This window comes from Protomyctophum bolini (assembly GCF_963924005.1).
Source record: "Protomyctophum bolini genome assembly, chromosome: 20".
NCBI classification, from domain to species: domain Eukaryota; kingdom Metazoa; phylum Chordata; class Actinopteri; order Myctophiformes; family Myctophidae; genus Protomyctophum; species Protomyctophum bolini.
The window spans coordinates 2,364,590-2,382,542 of NC_137881.1; the positions used below are offsets into that span (position 1 = coordinate 2,364,590).

General features: G+C 43.9%; 1 protein-coding gene across 1 annotated transcript; it reads left to right on the forward strand.

Moving 5' to 3' along the window:
- Positions 1 to 774: 774 nt before the first annotated feature.
- LOC308335522 (E3 ubiquitin/ISG15 ligase TRIM25-like) lies at positions 775 to 3,125 on the forward strand (the record flags this gene model as incomplete). The annotated part of the gene is made up of 2 exons (XM_080792576.1): positions 775 to 1,024; positions 1,354 to 3,125. 2 exons carry the CDS (start codon positions 775 to 777, stop codon positions 2,943 to 2,945), a joined length of 1,842 nt encoding a protein of 613 aa, XP_080648702.1. The 3' UTR covers positions 2,946 to 3,125.
- Positions 3,126 to 17,953: the final 14,828 nt, after the last annotated feature.

Consider the following 17,953-nt stretch of genomic DNA (forward strand, 5'->3'; position numbering starts at 1 on the left):
AGGTTAGGGTTAGGTTTAGGTATAGTTTTACTGAGGTTAAGGTTAGTGTTAGGTTTAGGTATAGTTTTACTGAGGTTAAGGTTAGGTTTAGGTATAGTTTTACTGAGGTTAAGGTTAGGGTTAGGTTTAGGTATAGTTTTACTGAGGTTAAGGTTAGGTTTAGGTATAGTTTTACTGAGGTTAAGGTTAGGGTTAGGTTTAGGTGTAGGCTGTCAATCACAGTGACTGGCCAGTCACAGCGCACCCTCTACGTCACTCTGTACTCAACCCAGGATAAAACCCTGTTCGCCCTCGGTACCCAGGCTATTATCTTTGTTCGCATTCGGCTCTGAATTGGACTGAATTGTAATCGTATGTACAGTACCTGAACCCAAGATATAATACATGTGTTATAATCTCCTGCTGTACACAAGGAAATAAAGAGGAACCTTGAACCAGATTCCTGACAAGCCTTTTCTTATCAGCGCAATAAAAATACAAGGGACAAGGTTCAGTGTGGTTTTGTCCGTATGAACCAATCAGAAAGGATGTCGCATCTCATGTGACCTCAGAGGAACCAATAACCAGATATTCTGGTTATTATATCTGATCTCTCGTATCATGTGTTAAACCAACCTTAAGTCAGTCGACAGGCAGGCAGGCAGGCAGGCAGGCAGGCAGGCAGACAGACAGACAGACAGGCAGGCAGGCAGGCAGGCAGGCAGGCAGGCAGGCAGGCAGGCAGGCAGGCAGGCAGGCAGGCAGGCAGGCAGGCAGGCAGGCAGACAGACAGACATGGCGCAGCAGGGAGTTCAACTGGATCAGGAACAGTTGTGCTGTTCTATCTGCCTGGATCTACTGAAGGATCCAGTGACTGTTCCCTGTGGACACAGCTACTGCAGCAGGTGTATCGAGGAACACTGGAACCAGGACGACCAGAGGGGGAGGTCCAGCTGTCCACAATGCAGACACGTCTTCAACCCAAGACCTGTTATGAAGAAAAACACCATGTTGGCTGAGGTGGTGGAGACCCTGAGGAAGACAGGTGAGACTGATTTAAGTTATCTTGTAAATACAGCTCACTGTCTGTCAGATGTACATTTATAAACCAATAAAGAGATGAAATGTCTTATTACAAGAACATTGAAGGCTAACAACAAGTGTGTCAGGAAGGGGAAACAATAATAGTCTAACACAGATTGATGGAAAGGCAGATAGACGGTAACAAAGATAGGCGGTAACAAAAACAATAGTTATCAGGCAGCGGAGACATGCTGTTACAGTAGGCTACCAAATATGAGGGTACAGGCACATACAAATGAAATACATTTCTTTCAGATTGTAAAATACATGTATGTCAATCTATATCAACAGGACTCCAAGCTGCTCCTCCTGATCACTGCTACGCTGGACCTGGAGACGTGGCCTGTGACGTCTGCACTGGGAGGAGACTGAAAGCTGTGAAGACGTGTCTTCAGTGTCTGGTCTCTTACTGTGACACTCACCTCCAGCCTCACTATCAGTCTCCTGCCTTTAAGAGACACCAGCTGGTCCAAGCCTCCGGAGAGCTTCAGGAGAACATCTGCTCTCGTCACAACGAGGTGAGGAAGCTGTTCTGTCGCACCGATCAGCAGTGTATCTGTTATCTGTGCTTCGTGGAAGAACACAAAGGTCACAATACCACCTCGGCCGCAGCGGAACGGGCCGAGAGACAGAAAGAGATCGATAAAAGTCAGCAGAACATCCGGCAGAGAATCCAGGAGAGAGAGAAAGACGTGAAGGGGCTTCACCAGGAGGTGGAGTCCATTGAGCACCGTGCCGACAGAGCAGTGGAGGACAGCGACGCCGTCTTCACTGAGCTCATCTCTTCCGTGGAGAGAAGACGATCTGAGGTGAGGCAGCTGATCCGAGACCAGCGGGAACGCCAAGTGAGCCGTGCCGAAGAACTGAGGAGGCGTGCGGAGCAGGAGGTCACTGAACTGAGGAGGAGACATGCTGAGCTGGAGCAGCTCTCGCTCACAGAGGATCACATCCGTTTCCTACAGCGTTACACCTCCTCCCTCTCGACCACCAGTGACTCTACACAGCCAGTCAGCAGCCATGTCCGTCCTCTGACACACTTTGAAGATGTGACTGTGGCCTTGTCCAGGATGAGGGACAGACTGGAGGACATTCTCACAGAGGAAGGGACAAAGGTCTCGGAGGCAGTGAACAGAGTGGATGTTTCACTCCGGGACAGTTTATTGGACGACGCAGACCGCGCGGTTGAGCAGAGCCCCGAGGCGGGGGGCCCCCGCCGCCCGTCCGCCGTCCGCCCGCGGCCCACCCTCCGCCCCCCCGCCTCAGCTTTGCCGGGAGCCCCCAGATTGGTAAATCCGCCACTGGTTTCACCGTCAGCACCAGCAGAACCCAAGACCAGAGCTGAGTTCTTACAGTATTCACGTCCGATCACACTGGATCCAAACACGGCTCATCAACAACTCTCTCTGTCTAAAGGGAACAGGAAAGTAACAAGGATGAACGAATCACAATCACATCCTGATCACCCAGAGAGATTCACTTACTGGCTTCAGGCTCTGAGTAGAGAGGCTCTGAGTGGACGCTGGTACTGGGAGGTAGAGATCAGTGCTGGATCTGCTGATGCAGCAGCAGCAGTCTCATATAAAGATATCAGCAGTCCTGAATGTGGATTTGGACTCAATGATAAATCATGGTGTTTACGGCGTACCAGCCGAGGTTATAATATCAGACACAGAGGCATTGATACTCCCATCCCAGGCCGTGTGTCCTCCAGAGTAGGAGTGTACCTGGACCACAGTGCAGGTACTCTGTCCTTCTACAGCGTGTCTGACGACACCATGACTCTCCTCCACACCGTCCGCACCGCGTTCACACACAACCTCCATGCTGGAGTTGGGCTTTATTGGTCCACTGGAGACACTGCTGAGTTCTGTGACCTCAAGTAGATCACACGTTTGATTTTTAGTCTCTCATGTCAGCATGCAGAATAGTTTCATTGTAATGTTCTTGTTTTTCTCTCAGCCTGCGTTGTGAGCTTGTAGATCAGCTATGTTTGATGGTGCGTCGTATGATGTATATAAAAGTATATAAAAGTATATAGCAGGGACGTGCAGAGAGTGTCAGAGGGGCAGGGGCTGAAATCCCGTAAGAGGGCACTTTTGGCCAAAAACATAGCGAAAATAGCTGATCTACAAGCTCACAAGTTGTGAGCTTGTAGATCAGCTATTTTCGGGGCGCAACCCAGCACTCTTTAGCTAGTGGAGATGCAGGTGTAACGACATGGATTTAGAAACACATTAGTTTAACGCAAAATAGTAAAATACTGTGTTCACGTTCAGGAGACTTTTCTCCTGAACGCTGCCTTCCTTCCGACATGGCATGGAGAGGAAAGGAGGGCATTTGCATCTCTTTCACCGTGTAGTAAACGCTGCATTCAGGGTCTGGAGAGGGCAGTTGTTTTACAGACGGGTAAGAGGGCAGGGGCTGAAGCCCCCTTTGATGTCTATGTGTGCACGTCCCTGGTATAATGGGCCTTAAAGTGGTTAATAATCTATTTTAATATGTCCTTCTCCTCTTGTATTCATACACACTCTTGTAGTTTATTGTTTAAAGTGGTTAATAATCTATTTTAATATGTCCTTCTCCTCTTGTATTCATACACACTCTTAAAGTGGTTAATAATCTATTTTAATATGTCCTTCTCCTCTTGTATTGATACACACTCTTGTAGTTTATTGTTTATTGTTTATAAGGATCCCCATTAGCTTTTGCCTCGACAAAAGCTAGTCTTCCTGGGCTCCGACACAGAGAAACATTTAACATTTAACAAAGGCAATACTTACAGTTGTTTACAAACACTAACTCAAAATAAAACATAGTAAAATAAAAAATAAAATAAGAAAATAAAAAACATAGGAAAACTTAAAAACAAAGAAAAACATAGCAAAACAAATCACTTTCAACACATTATACATTTGAATTATTATTTTCCCAGGGTTACTGCAGTATGGTTTAATAAGGTGTTCTTTTAACTTGATTTTAAAGATGAATTTTGTATTTGTATTGGTTATACACTTTGGTAGTGCATTCCAACCTATTACTGCTCTGTAGATAATAGAAGATTTAAGAATATTTGTTCTTGGTTTAGGTGCCACCAAAACACCCGAACTGGCCTGTCTAGTCATGTGGTTATGTTCGTCTCTTACATGTGCTACCTGTTCAAAGAAATACTGTGGTTTTTATTCCCATTAATACATTTCTGAAAAACGTAAGAATAGGTGAATGTAATCTATTCTCAACAGTAATAATGTAATCTATTCTCAACAGTAATAATGTAATCTATTCTCAACAGTAATAATGTAATCTATTCTCAACAGTAATAATGTAATCTATTCTCAACAGTAAGCCATGATAGATTTCTGTGCATTTCTGCAATGTGTGTCCTGTTGGAACACTGGAGAGCTGATCTGGCAGCTTTGTTTTGAGCTCTTTGTAATTTATGTATGTCTGTTTTTGTAGTGATGTAGGGTTTAGGGTTTAGTGATGTAGGGTTTAGGGTTTAGTGATGTAGGGTTTAGGGTTTAGTGATGTAGGGTTTAGTGATGTAGGGTGTAGGGTTTAGTGATGTAGGGTTTAGGGTTTAGTGATGTAGGGTTTAGTGATGTAGGGTTTAGGGTTTAGTGATGTAGGGTTTAGTGATGTAGGGTTTAGGGTTTAGTGATGTAGGGTTTAGGGTTTAGTGATGTAGGGTTTAGTGATGTAGGGTTTAGGGTTTAGTGATGTAGGGTTTAGTGATGTAGGGTTTAGGGTTTAGTGATGTAGGGTTTAGTGATGTAGGGTTTAGGGTTTAGTGATGTAGGGTTTAGGGTTTAGTGATGTAGGGTTTAGTGCAGAGAGAGTTTGGCTCAAGGGCACAAGGTTGTTATGGGAATGCAACCAGAGACCAGGTGTTCTAACCATTACATCATAAAAGTAATCATGTGTAACTTTTAAAGATTAACGTTAATTTTGGAATAATGTGTTATATGATCTCCCTGGAATAATCAAACATGTGTTATATGATCTCCCTGGCACAATTTTCACAATAAACATGTCGCATAAAAATATGTTTATTATTGTATTATAATTTTTTCTTTACCATTTATTTAAACTAATGAAATGCATAGCTCACCTGCGTATAACTTTAGTAGATTGTGTGTGTGTGTGTGTGTGTGTGTGTGTGTGTGTGTGTGCATGCATAATTGGCTGCATGCATGTAAGGTCAAACAGAAACATGACGCACTGAGATTCTTGACCATCAGGGGGCAGCGTTGCCTCTGTTTACAACTCTGACTCACATAATCTCATTATAGTCCATCCATAATATAATTGTATCGTTCATGACGTCAGTGGTTGTAAAAACATTCTGATGTCAAGGACCCCCAGAATTATATGTAATTGGCCTCCGAACCCCATCTGAAAATATGTTGTTCCAGGAAGCAAAGATTTGAGTTCAAAACGTTCGCTCTGAAAGAATGTATAGGTTCTTGCAACATTTTCACAAATTTTCAAAAATAGCAGATCTACAAGCTTGTAGCGCTATTTAAAGTATGACATAATGCTTAATATAAAACACCAAAAGGGGTTCCTGTCCTGAATGGGTACAAATTTTCAGGTATATTAATTACTTTAATTACATTTCCAATGTTCTGTAGGCCTACATTTAGGCCTACTTCTACTCTATACACCTCAAAGGCAAATATTGCCAAATATTGCAAATATTACTACAATTATTTGAAAACTTTAGTTACATGGTAGAACACGCTACATAAAATCATTTCTATGAATCCACTACATGCCAACTACACGGTGTGCGTGCCTGCATGCGTGCATGTGTGCGATAGAGAGTCCGTGCACGTCACATACATGCGTGTGTTGCTAAAGGTCACATTAGGTTTGGTCTTGGCCCTTTTGGCGTTTTAAGCATTACGTTATACTTTAGCTATTGGAAAATAGCAGATCTACAAGCTCATAGCGCGGCACTGAGTGCTGCGCTATGACCTTGTAGATCTGCTATTTTTTTTTAATCGTGAAAATGTGGGGCAAAATCTTTGAATATATATATTCTTTCAGAGCTAGCATTTTTAACTCAAATCTTTGCTTCGGCGGCCAAATACAGATCATTTTTGGGGTCCTTGACATGAAATATTGAGCACCACTGATACAGAAACATGAGGTATTAAATATTGAGCACCACTGATACAGAAACATGAGGTATTTCAGAAAAGGATTCCGAAGACATTTTTTTTAAACTTCGACGTCAGGCCTAAATGGGTAAACCGGAGGAGAGACAGGGAGACACTGCTGATACTGAACAAACACTCTATTATAATAATGAATTGCATTTTTATAGTGCTTTTCCAAGTCCTCAAAGCGCTTTACAACGGTTCATTCATTCATATACTGTACGTTGGGAGGTGAAGGTTCATTCATTCATATACTGTACGTTGGGAGGTGAAAGTTCATTCATTCATACATTGGGAGGTGAAGCGTCCTCACTTCCCACATTCAGTGATTCCTGGTACACGTGAGAATTAATGGTCCAGTAACCAAAAATAATAAAATAACAACAAAAAAACCCATTGTGGGATTTATCACTATCACTCTATCTAAAGCCGGGTGAAATTCACCTGAACACCTGCCTGTAGGAATAATAACAATAATAATAATAATAATAATAATAATAATAATAAATCATGGATGGAGAAACAAAACTACCTTCTATGATGTCACAGAGCATCATGAAGCTTCCCATGGATAGAGCGTTGCAGTCCCGCCCCCTGACAAGCAGCCCGGAAGAGAATTTCTCACTCATTTTTCAGACGGTATTTATTTAAAGACCTGTAAGAGGACGGTAAACACAAACATTGAGATTATAGAATAAAACATTTATACGGAAGCATTAACATGTAACAGAAATAAACAATAAATGACGACAAGTGTCAAAATAGAAAACGCACACCTCACCTCACTGGCGCTGCTGCATAAACCAAAGGGAATGATTTATTTAAAGGGACACTTCACCCTTTTTGCAAAAAGATATATGTTAATGACGTTTAGGAGCTTTAGAACACTTTCTTGGGGGTATTTATGTGTGTAATCTGTGGTTTTAGATATTTTAGATTGTAGCAGTGAGCCTGTTGTCTCTGATGGACACTGTCATGGACACTGTCATGGACACGGGGCTCACTTCCTTCCTGGACTACATGTTGTCTCAGTAAGACAGCTCTCCCCCCTATCCACAAGGAGGAGCATTGCACCAAAGAATTATGGGAATTGTAGTCCAGGAAAGTAGTGAGACCAGTGTCCATGACATCAGAGACAACAGGCTCACTGCTACAATCTAAAATATCTAAAACCACACATTACACACATAAATACCCCCAGGAAAGTGATCTAAAGCTTCTAAACGTCATTAACATATATTTTTTTGCAAAAAGGGTGAAGTGTCCCTTTAAATGCTCTCTGAAGTGCCCATGATAACACATCACTAGCACCCCCTAGTGTCTATCTGTGCACGCCCACTGCCCATGATAACACACCGACGCCCACTGGAACACACTGCCCATGATAACACACCGACGCCCACTGGAACAGACTGCCCATGATAACACACCGACGCCCACTGGAACACACTGCCCATGATAACACACCGACGCCCACTGCCCATGAGAACACACCGACGCCCACTGGAACACACTGCCCATGATAACACACCGACGCCCACTGCCCATGAGAACACATCGACGCACACTGCCCATGATAACACACCGACGCCCACTGCCCATGAGAACACACCGACGCACACTGCCCATGAGAACACACCGACGCACACTGCCCATGATAACACACCGACGCCCACTGGAACACACTGCCCATGAGAACACACCGACGCCCACTGCCCATGAGAACACACCGACGCACACTGCCCATGATAACACACCGACGCACACTGCCCATGATAACACACCGACGCCCACTGCCCATGAGAACACACCGACGCACACTGCCCATGATAACACACCGACGCCCACTGCCCATGAGAACACACCGACGCCCACTGCCCATGAGAACACACCGACGCACACTGGACCCATGATAACACACCGACGCCCACTGCCCATGATAACACACCGACGCACACTGCCCATGATAACACACCGATGCACACTGCCCATGATAACACACCGACGCACACTGCCCATGATAACACACCGACGCCCACTGCCCGTGATAACACACCGATGCACACTGCCCATGATAACACACCGACGCACACTGCCCATGAGAACACACCGACGCACACTGGAACACAATGATAACACACCGACGCCCACTGCCCATGATAACACACCGACGCACACTGGGCCCACTGCCCATGATAACACACCGACGCCCACTGCCCACTGCCCATGAGAACACACCGACGCCCACTGCCCATGATAACACACCGACGCACACTGCCCATGATAACACACCGACGCACACTGCCCATGATAACACACCGACGCACACTGCCCATGATAACACACCGACGCACACTGCCCATGATAACACACCGACGCACACTGCCCATGATAACACACCGACGCACACTGCCCATGATAACACACCGACACACACTGCCCATGATAACACACCGACGCACACTGCCCATGAGAACACACCGACGCCCACTGCCCATGATAACACACCGACGCACACTGCCCATGATAACACACCGACGCACACTGCCCATGATAACACACCGACGCACACTGGAACACAATGAACTGCCCACTGCCCATGAGAACACACCGACGCACACTGGAACACAATGAACTGCCCACTGCCCATGAGAACACACCGACGCACACTGGAACACAATGAACTGCCCACTGCCCATGAGAACACACCGACGCACACTGGAACACAATTGAGTACCACAGACGAAAAACAGTCTAAGTCCAAATCTCTTTCTGACCCCTCCACGAAAAGGCCTCGTTGTCCTGAACCCTTATCTATCATTCATACATTATGGATCAATAGTGTGGACTTGGACTGTTTTTCGTCTGTGGCATTCAATTAACTCCATCAATAAGACGTTCAAACTACACGTCAAAGTCTCGATGTGAAGTTTACGACTAAAACACACAAACCTGTTGGTCAGTGACAGGCCTATATGCCCAGGGACGTGCAGAGTGTCGGAGGGGGCAGGGGCTGAAATCCCGTAAGAGGGCACTTTTGGATGAAAATAGCTGATCTACAAGCTCTCAACGCGTCGCACTGAGACCCGTTGAGAGCTTGTAGATCAGCTATTTTCGGGGTGCATACCAGCACTCTTTAGTAGTGGAGATGCAGGTGTAACGACATGGATATATAAACACATTTGTTCAACGTAAAACACTGTGTTCATAAGTTCAGGAGACTTCGGGGGAAAAGTATGGCATACATAGAAAAGAGAAATCACACCCGTGTGAAGTGAGGGGCGCTAATATATTAAAGTCTAACTCATGTTGATTAGGTGATGTAATGGTGATGTAAAACAAACGGTGCAAACACAAACATTAAACGCCATTAACAATGAAGAGACAATGAATTACACATTGTTCCCTTCATTGTAAACAACGTTTACAAAACAAACATTGAACTAAAGTCAAACAATAAATCTGTGTATAGGAAAAAACAGGAAATAATCGTAAAAGGGGGTAAAAAAAGGGGGTAAAAAAACATATACAGTGAGGGGGAAAGGGGGGGGGGGGTGGGGGGGTTCAGATTTGACGGGGGCCAGGTTTCGAATTGCAGCCGTCCGTATAGGTGCCCTTTGAGAGCGCTTTTGAAGGAGTCTAGGGATTCACAGTGGAGTAAAAGGATTGAAACATGAAAATATTCCAGTAAGAATTCATTAAAAAAACAACCTCAAAATTGTACAAAATACTTGAACACAAAGACTATGAAGGCCCGACATTCAAACAGCCTTTTTCCCCACGGCTATCCGGCTCCTCAACGCTGCTGGTGTCCCCCCTGCCCCCCCCCTTTATCCTCCCTCCTCTGAATCTGAACGTTTTCTGTACATGTAGCGGTCGCAAAAAAAGACATGCTACACCTGACACCTGGTACACCTGGCTACACCTGACCTTAACGAGCAAACTACATCATCATTACATCATTGTTTCCATGGTAACTTCCACTGCTGTCGCTGGAAGTTATGATGTAATAAAGTGAGTACTTTGGGTGGTAGCCTAGAATTTACAATTTTCGTTCTTCAGGGGGAAGATGTATTGAGGGGAGAATGTGTGTGTGTGTGTGTGTGTGTATATCAAAACGTAAGTGTGCAACATCACATTGCCCAAAGTATCTTACGATGTGTTGTTGTTTGAGGTGAGACTTTACAGAGAATTTCTTTTCTTTTCTAATATATTCTTTTATCCCACAATTTTGTAACCCATTTTTCACCCCTGTGTCAATCATCTAATGTGACCCTGGGCTCTACACACCCTCCACCAACCTAGTCCCCATATATGGGGGACAAGGGAAGACCAACCTAGTCCCCATATATGGGGGACAAGGGGAGACCAACCTAGTCCCCATATATGGGGGACAAGGGGAGAGCAACGGACTTGAACTCATGCTCCAAGTTGCTCCTTTACACCTGACAGGGGGGAGTTTCCCTGGTTGGACGTAGCGCGTGGAAGGAACACGTTATTCCAACCAGTTCCTTTCCCCTCCATCAGGCGCCCCGGCTGGCCAGGGGGAGGCAGTTTAGTGACCAGGATTACTGCATGTCTTTTTGTGAGGGTACCTACCCTATAGGGGACACGGGGAGAACATGCAAACTCCACACAGAAAGGCCCTTTCGCCAAACCCGCCTTCGGGTATGGGCACTGATGACGCGGAGGAGGAAACACGCCGCCAGCACCCACAGCGTCCGCAGTGGGAATCGAACCCAGGACCTACAGAGAAGAGTTTTACAGTCTCCAACTGTCAGTGGTAGCTGGTCTCCATGAGTTCTCTCATGGTGTTTGAGCCCACCGCTCCGGCTGAAACTAGTCCCACACTGGTCACAGTGGTAGGGCTTCTGTCCTGTATGAATTCTCTGGTGAAGTTTGAGTTGACTGCTCCGGCTGAAACTAGTCCCACACTGGTCACAGTGGTAGGGCTTCTGTCCTGTATGAATTCTCTGGTGAAGTTTGAGCTCACTGTTGCTGCCGAACCATTTCACACATTGTCACAGTGGTAGGGCTTCTTTCTTGTATGAATTCTCTTATGAATTGTGAAATGACTGCTGTGGCTAAACCTACTCCCACACTGGTCACAGTGGTAGGGCTTCTCTCCTGTATGAATTCTCTGGTGAATTTTGAGGTTATTTTGCCGGCTGAACCTACTCCCACACTGGTCACAGGCGAAGGGCTTCTCTCCTGTATGAATTCTTTGGTGAACTTTGAGATCACCTTTTGTGCTGAACCTAGTCCCACACTGGTCACAGGCGTAGGGCTTCTCTCCTGTATGAATTATCTGGTGTAGTTTGAGAGTACTACTCCGGCTGAACCTACTCCCACATTGGTCACAGGCGTAGGGCTTCTCTCCTGTATGAATTATCTGGTGTAGTTTGAGAGTACTTCTCTGGCTAAACCTAGTACCACACTGGTCACAGTGGTAGGGCTTCTCTCCTGTATGAATTCTCTGGTGCATTTTGAGAGTAGTGCTCGTGCTGAACCTAGTCCCACACTGGTCACAGGTGTAGGGCTTCTCTCCTGTATGAATTCTCAGGTGATCTTCGAGAGTACGTTTATGGCTGAACCTACTCCCACACTGGTCACAGGCGTAGGACTTCTCTCCTGTATGAGTTCTCTGGTGTAGTTTGAGAGTACTACTCAGGCTGAACCTACTCCCACACTGGTCACAGGCGTAGGGCTTCTCTCCTGTATGAGTTCTCTGGTGTAGTTTGAGAGTACGTTTCAGGCTATACCTAGTACCACACTGGTCACAGTGGTAGGGCTTCTCTCCTGTATGAATTCTCTGGTGAATGTTGAGGTTATTTTTACGGCTGAACCTACTCCCACATTGGTCACAGGCGTAGGGCTTCTCTCCTGTATGAATTCTCTGGTGTAGTTTGAGAGAATTACTCCGGCTGAACCTAGTCCCACATTGGTCACAGGCGTAGGGCTTCTCTCCTGTATGAGTTCTCTGGTGTAGTTTGAGGTCACTAATCCGGCTGAACCTGGTCCCACACTGGTCACAGTGGTAGGGCTTTTCTCCTGTATGAATTATCTGGTGTTGTTTGAGGTCACTACTCCGGCTGAACCTGGTCCCACACTGGTCACAGTGGTAGGGCTTTTCTCCTGTATGAATTATCTGGTGTTGTTTGAGGTAACTACTCCGGCTGAACCTGGTCGCACACTGGTCACAGTGGTAGGGCTTCTCTCCTGTATGAATTCTCTGGTGTTGGTTGAGATGTATATTTCTGCTGTAGAGATGTTTGAGTTGGGCAGGAAGGACATCTGGGATGGAGAATGAGAGAGAAACATAGGCTAAATAAAATGTTTAAAACAACATGCAAGCTGTGTTATATTTAGGGATTGTTATTGGGTACTGAAATGCGGTTCCAAGTAAGAAACCGAATGAACACATGGTTGGTAGAGTTCTCAACGGGCCTGAAAATAAAGGCCCGGCCCTAACTGATCAGGCCCGGACGTCCCCGACTAAATAGCATAGATTTAACCCGACCCGGGTTTGGGCAGAGAACTCTACACAGAGTAAAAGTGAATCGCCAGTCGGCACCATCTTCATAATAGATAAATACACAAACAGACAGAACAGAACTATTTTGAGTTTGAGAACTCATGGTTAGTAGACTTTCTAATGACACAAAAACGTTATTTTTATTTAGCTAAAGACAAGAGGCTGGTCTGCATTCATGCAAGCCCCGGAAGTCGACAGTATAACATAGCGTTTAGGGCTCCGTCTTTTTGGCAAATCTAGAGCTTCCTGTTTGAGAGCTATAGCAAATCTAAGACATCCGGTTGCTTTCAGTGTCGTTAATTAAATAATTATTACATTACATTATTAGTATTATTATTACATTACAGTTATTGTAAAGACACACGTTATGTTTCTGTGTAAAAATAAGTAATTAGTAATTAACCCATTCTGAACGGGAACCCATTTTGGTGTCGGCATCATGTTATGCTTTAGCTATTGAAAAATAGCAGATCTACAATTTACAATTTACAATTTAGGCATTTAGCAGACGCTCTTAATCCAGAGCGACTTACATTAAGCAAGAACAAAAGCATGGGAATACATCACATAAAGACATTTATCATGAAACATGCGTAGCTAAGAAAGTAACAGTGGAATATCTATAATGAAACTATACATATAAGCTATACATCTATACTACTATGCTACACATATGTACTATGACGTGCTATGACTACTAGAATTGCTATCTAAGGGGGTGGGGTAAGTGCTATGGGCCATGATGGAGTCTGAAAAGGTGGGTTTTCAGACTGCGGCGGAAGATTGGGAGTGATGCTGCAGTTCTGACTGCAATGGGAAGTGCATTCCACAGTTTTGGAGCCAGAAGGGAGAAGAGTTTGGGACGTGTGGAGCGTTGTCCCGGCGTTTTTAGTGAGGGTACTTCCAGCTTCCCTGCGTTGGCTGATCTGAGTGAGCGGGAGGGTTTGTAGGGCTCATAGCGCGCCACCGAGTGGCGCGCTACGAGCTTGTAGATCTGCTATTTTTGAAAAATCGAAGAACGACTGACATTTTTAGAATCTGATCTCAGGTCAGAATGGGTTAATCAGACCAGTGTGTGTCCAGTGGAAACCTCGTATGAATCTGATCTCAGGTCAGAATGGGTTAAAATCTGCTGTTCACTTGAGTGCATGGACTTTATAAAGTGGACGCTGGACAGAAATCCCTTCTCTATGTATCGACTAGTGTGACATAGAGACCTCCTCTACAACACCACACCTTTGAGTAATGTATGCACTTATAGGTACGTTTCACTTAGTATCATTTTGAATTTTTCAGTGACGAGTTTGCACTGTTTGTCGTTTGTAGTTTTTGCATGTGTTTGAATAATGTTTGCTGTATTAACACAGATGCACACACACATAGCCTACAGTAAATTGATCAAATCTGTGACTACTAAACTATTAAAGTAGCTTCTCAGTCCACCTTAAAACAAATTACGTTTAAAAACATATTGTAGGGATTTGGAAACTTTTTTTGCAGAGTGATTTTTTCTTCTTCTGTGTAACAGTGAATGAGAAACACCGTAAGCAAACTGTAGGAATACATGTGCGCACATGCACGCGCGCATGTGTCCTCTTTTTGGTCATTCAGAATATGGTATGCCTATAATGTAAACATGCACTTACTTATTCTGTGTAACTTTATCACAGGCTGCTTCAGCATGGCTGCCTGGAAGAGCTGTTCCTCCGACATCTCCCTCTTAAAAAGCCCAACTAGTTGGTCTCCTCCTTCGGTCCTCTCTGACGGTCCAGTACGTTTGAGGTCCGCTTGTACCGTCTGGGATGTGACTTTACTCGCTTGACTCGATGTTGTGCTCTTCTTGACTCCGTCCTCTGCTCTGCTTCCCGACTAAACTCTCCCAGATCAACAGTGGACAGAAGTTACTTAGAACAGTGCTAAACTAATATAAAACTTGGGGGTGCTATCATAAGAACGAGACGTCAGTTTAGAACAAACTTTTTACTCAGTCATCAACAACAACGTGGTACAGGCACGGTCCACGGCAACAGAACAAAAACATCAATGGACTATTTTCTTTTCCGCTCTCACTCGTCCCTCACTTCCTCTCCTCTTGCTCCCCCTACTGTTCTCTCTCGGAACTGTTCAGTCTTACACTGGAATGAGCATCAATCAATGCCCATCGACTCCCCTAGGCTGCCGAAAAAGTTAGTCCCGTTTGTTTTTTTTAATGTCTGAAACAGTGCAATGCATGTTGGGAAGAAATAACTAAGTTCATGGGTCACACACAAAGTTCTCCACGGCCTGCAGTTCGTTGTACTCTCCAGCACACGTGCGTGTGTGTGTGTGTGTGTGTGTGTGTGTGTGTGTGTGTGTGTGTGTGTGTGTGTGTGTGTGTGTGTGCGTGCGTGTGTGTGTGTGTGTGTGTGTGTGTGTGTGTGTGTGTGTGTGTGTGTGTGTGTGTGTGTGTGCGCGCGTACGTGTGTGTGACCTTGACTTAACAGGCTATAACTTCTGTCACTGTGTCACACCATCACTAAACCCGGGTATATCTTTTTTTATATATTCCATAAAAAAATATCATCAAAATATATTAAGGTGCAGCAAAACATGGCAATGTGAGGTAGGCCTACTCTTCTTTAATATTTCAACATGGGGAAAAATTGAATAAAACAAGGAGGGGCCTTATTAGTTAGCCTATTATAGGGCGGTGAAATCAGTGAAAGATGTGGTTATTATTAGTATTATTTAAATACAACTGTTTAAGAATGTTATACGTGCTCACCATCCGAGTTGGCTTTGTCCGAGGCTTACAGGTCTTTAAATATAGATCTATAAGGGTCCATTTCATGGATTTGGTTGAATTACGTACATTATTGGTGGTGTTTAGAGCGAAAAACAGATCATTACCAATACAGTTACAGAAGTCATTTGTGTTTAGCTCAGAGGATGAGGACCATAGAAGAAGACATGATTTTAAACATCTGTTCGCCCGGACTACACTAAAACAAATGTGCACTTCTGTCACAGGTATAAAATTATGGAATTCACAAAACCAGGAGTTGAAGAGTTGTAGCTACAACAGTGTTTCAGTTTAAGAAAGTGTTTAAAAAGGAAAAAATGATAAAATATGAACTAGAAGGTTAGATAAGTGTTATTTTGTTCCCTCAGCGTTGTTTTTGTTTGTTCTCTTGTTGAGCTCTATGTTATTTCGTCTTGTTGTTCTCTTTGTTTAGGATTAGATGTTTTATTTGTTTTATTGACAGTATAGATAAGATTTATCTTCTTCCTGCACCTTTTCTTTTCAGATTTGGAATATGTAAAAAAATATGTAAAAACCATAACTGAAATGAAATAAATAAATATGAAATGAAATTTGGTTACCAACTCTCCATCATTTAGCTGCGGACCACCTGGAACCCCCTCAAGGACCACTGGTTGAAAACACACTGCAATACATTATAGTTGCACTCTACAAACTATAACCACAAATTAAAAACACCTTCAATATTTTCTGAAGGTTTCTTTCTTTCACTCAATAGGGAAAACTCCGGTCACAAAGTTGATGTCACGTGTGGTCCAGTCTTATGGATTGTGCAAATAAAATGTTAATGAAAAGTAAATACATTTTGCTTTGATGTTCAGATTAATTAGCCTGGGATCCATTTAACAGTGACATCATTAGGGGGAGAAATAAAATCAACATGAGTTATTTTTTTAAAGGGTCATTTCACAGCTATTTATTTTCAATGACATCTCAGATCATAACAGTTTTTATTTGAACTCTGCAGGAAGAAAATAAAAAATAAATCATGTCCAACGAAAATGAAAACATGCGTTAATGTCCTGTAACTGAACAGTGAACTGAACAGTGAACTGAACAATGAACTGAACAGTGAACTGAACAATGAACTGAACAATGAACTGAACAATGAACTGAACAATGAACTGAACAATGAACCTTGTGTTGTGATGTTTGGGTTTGCAGCTCCGCTACCGATGAACGCTCAAAAACAGCTCTTTTATTTTCTTTTTTTTTAAATACAGGTTTTTTTCTTTTTTTTAATATCTTCAGATCATGCAAAAACAATACAAATCAAAAATAAAATAAAATAAAACATGGAAAAACAAGCTCATTTACAAAAGAAAACAAACCAATGACAAAATATAACTGAAACCAAAAGAATTATAAAAATAAAGTGGGAGCATTTTGCTGGTTAGCGACGCAGACACGCCTACTTACATAGAAGACAGAAGGTCCTACTGGACCTTAGACGCAATTTGCGACACTATAGATATTCTTTGTAATAATGGGATGAATCTTTAGAGTTGCAATGCCCTCCATTGACTCCTCCACTCATCCAAATTGCGTTTGCGATCTGCTTGTATCCCATTGATGCCTGAGGCCGAATCTGGGAACCAACGCCTTCTAGGGCCTGACCTATAAGGTTTATGAAAACCTTCAAATTCTGATGATTTCTTTTTTTAAATAGTTATGTTGCTACATGTATAGCAATAGCTGATGAGACTGGGGGCTGTATTTTGCGTGTCTTAAGTACCAGGTCTTATTGCGAACACTTACTATGAGACCTAGCAGATCATGTCTGTCTGTCTGTGTGTCTGTCTGTCCCGCTTTTGTGCCCATATATGGAGCTGAGTGATTACATCACCATGACGCAGCCATAACCATATTAGGAGTCCCCAAAGCAGCTATACGTCCAAAACCCAAATATGTACGAGCTGCGTTCGCTTCCCGCGTCTTACTGGTTCCCTAACTTGAGTAAACTAAAGACCTGGAGGCGTGATCAATGCCATATTCTGAGTGGCCAAAGAGCATTGATCACGCCTCCAGGTCTTTAGTTTACTCAAGTTATAGGGAATAAGACCTGGTACTTAAGACACGCAAAATACAGCCCACAGAGAGCGCGCCGGCATCAAGGGTAGAACAACGTATACGTTGCACCAGGCGTCAATGGGTTTTAAACGACGTTCAACTCACCGACATTGCAGCTCGATAGGCCAAGCTTCTTTCAAAACTGCAACTGCGTTTGTTTCATAAAAAGTCCACCGTAGACCGAGATGTTATGAGCTGCTACTTTCTGTCAAGACATTCTGTGCCGTGATATTCTTTCTCTAAGTGTTGGAGTTTGGAAGCGCTTGTTTCTTACTACCAGGTCGCGCTGCTGCCTAGTATGTGGACATTCGAAGCAGGTGG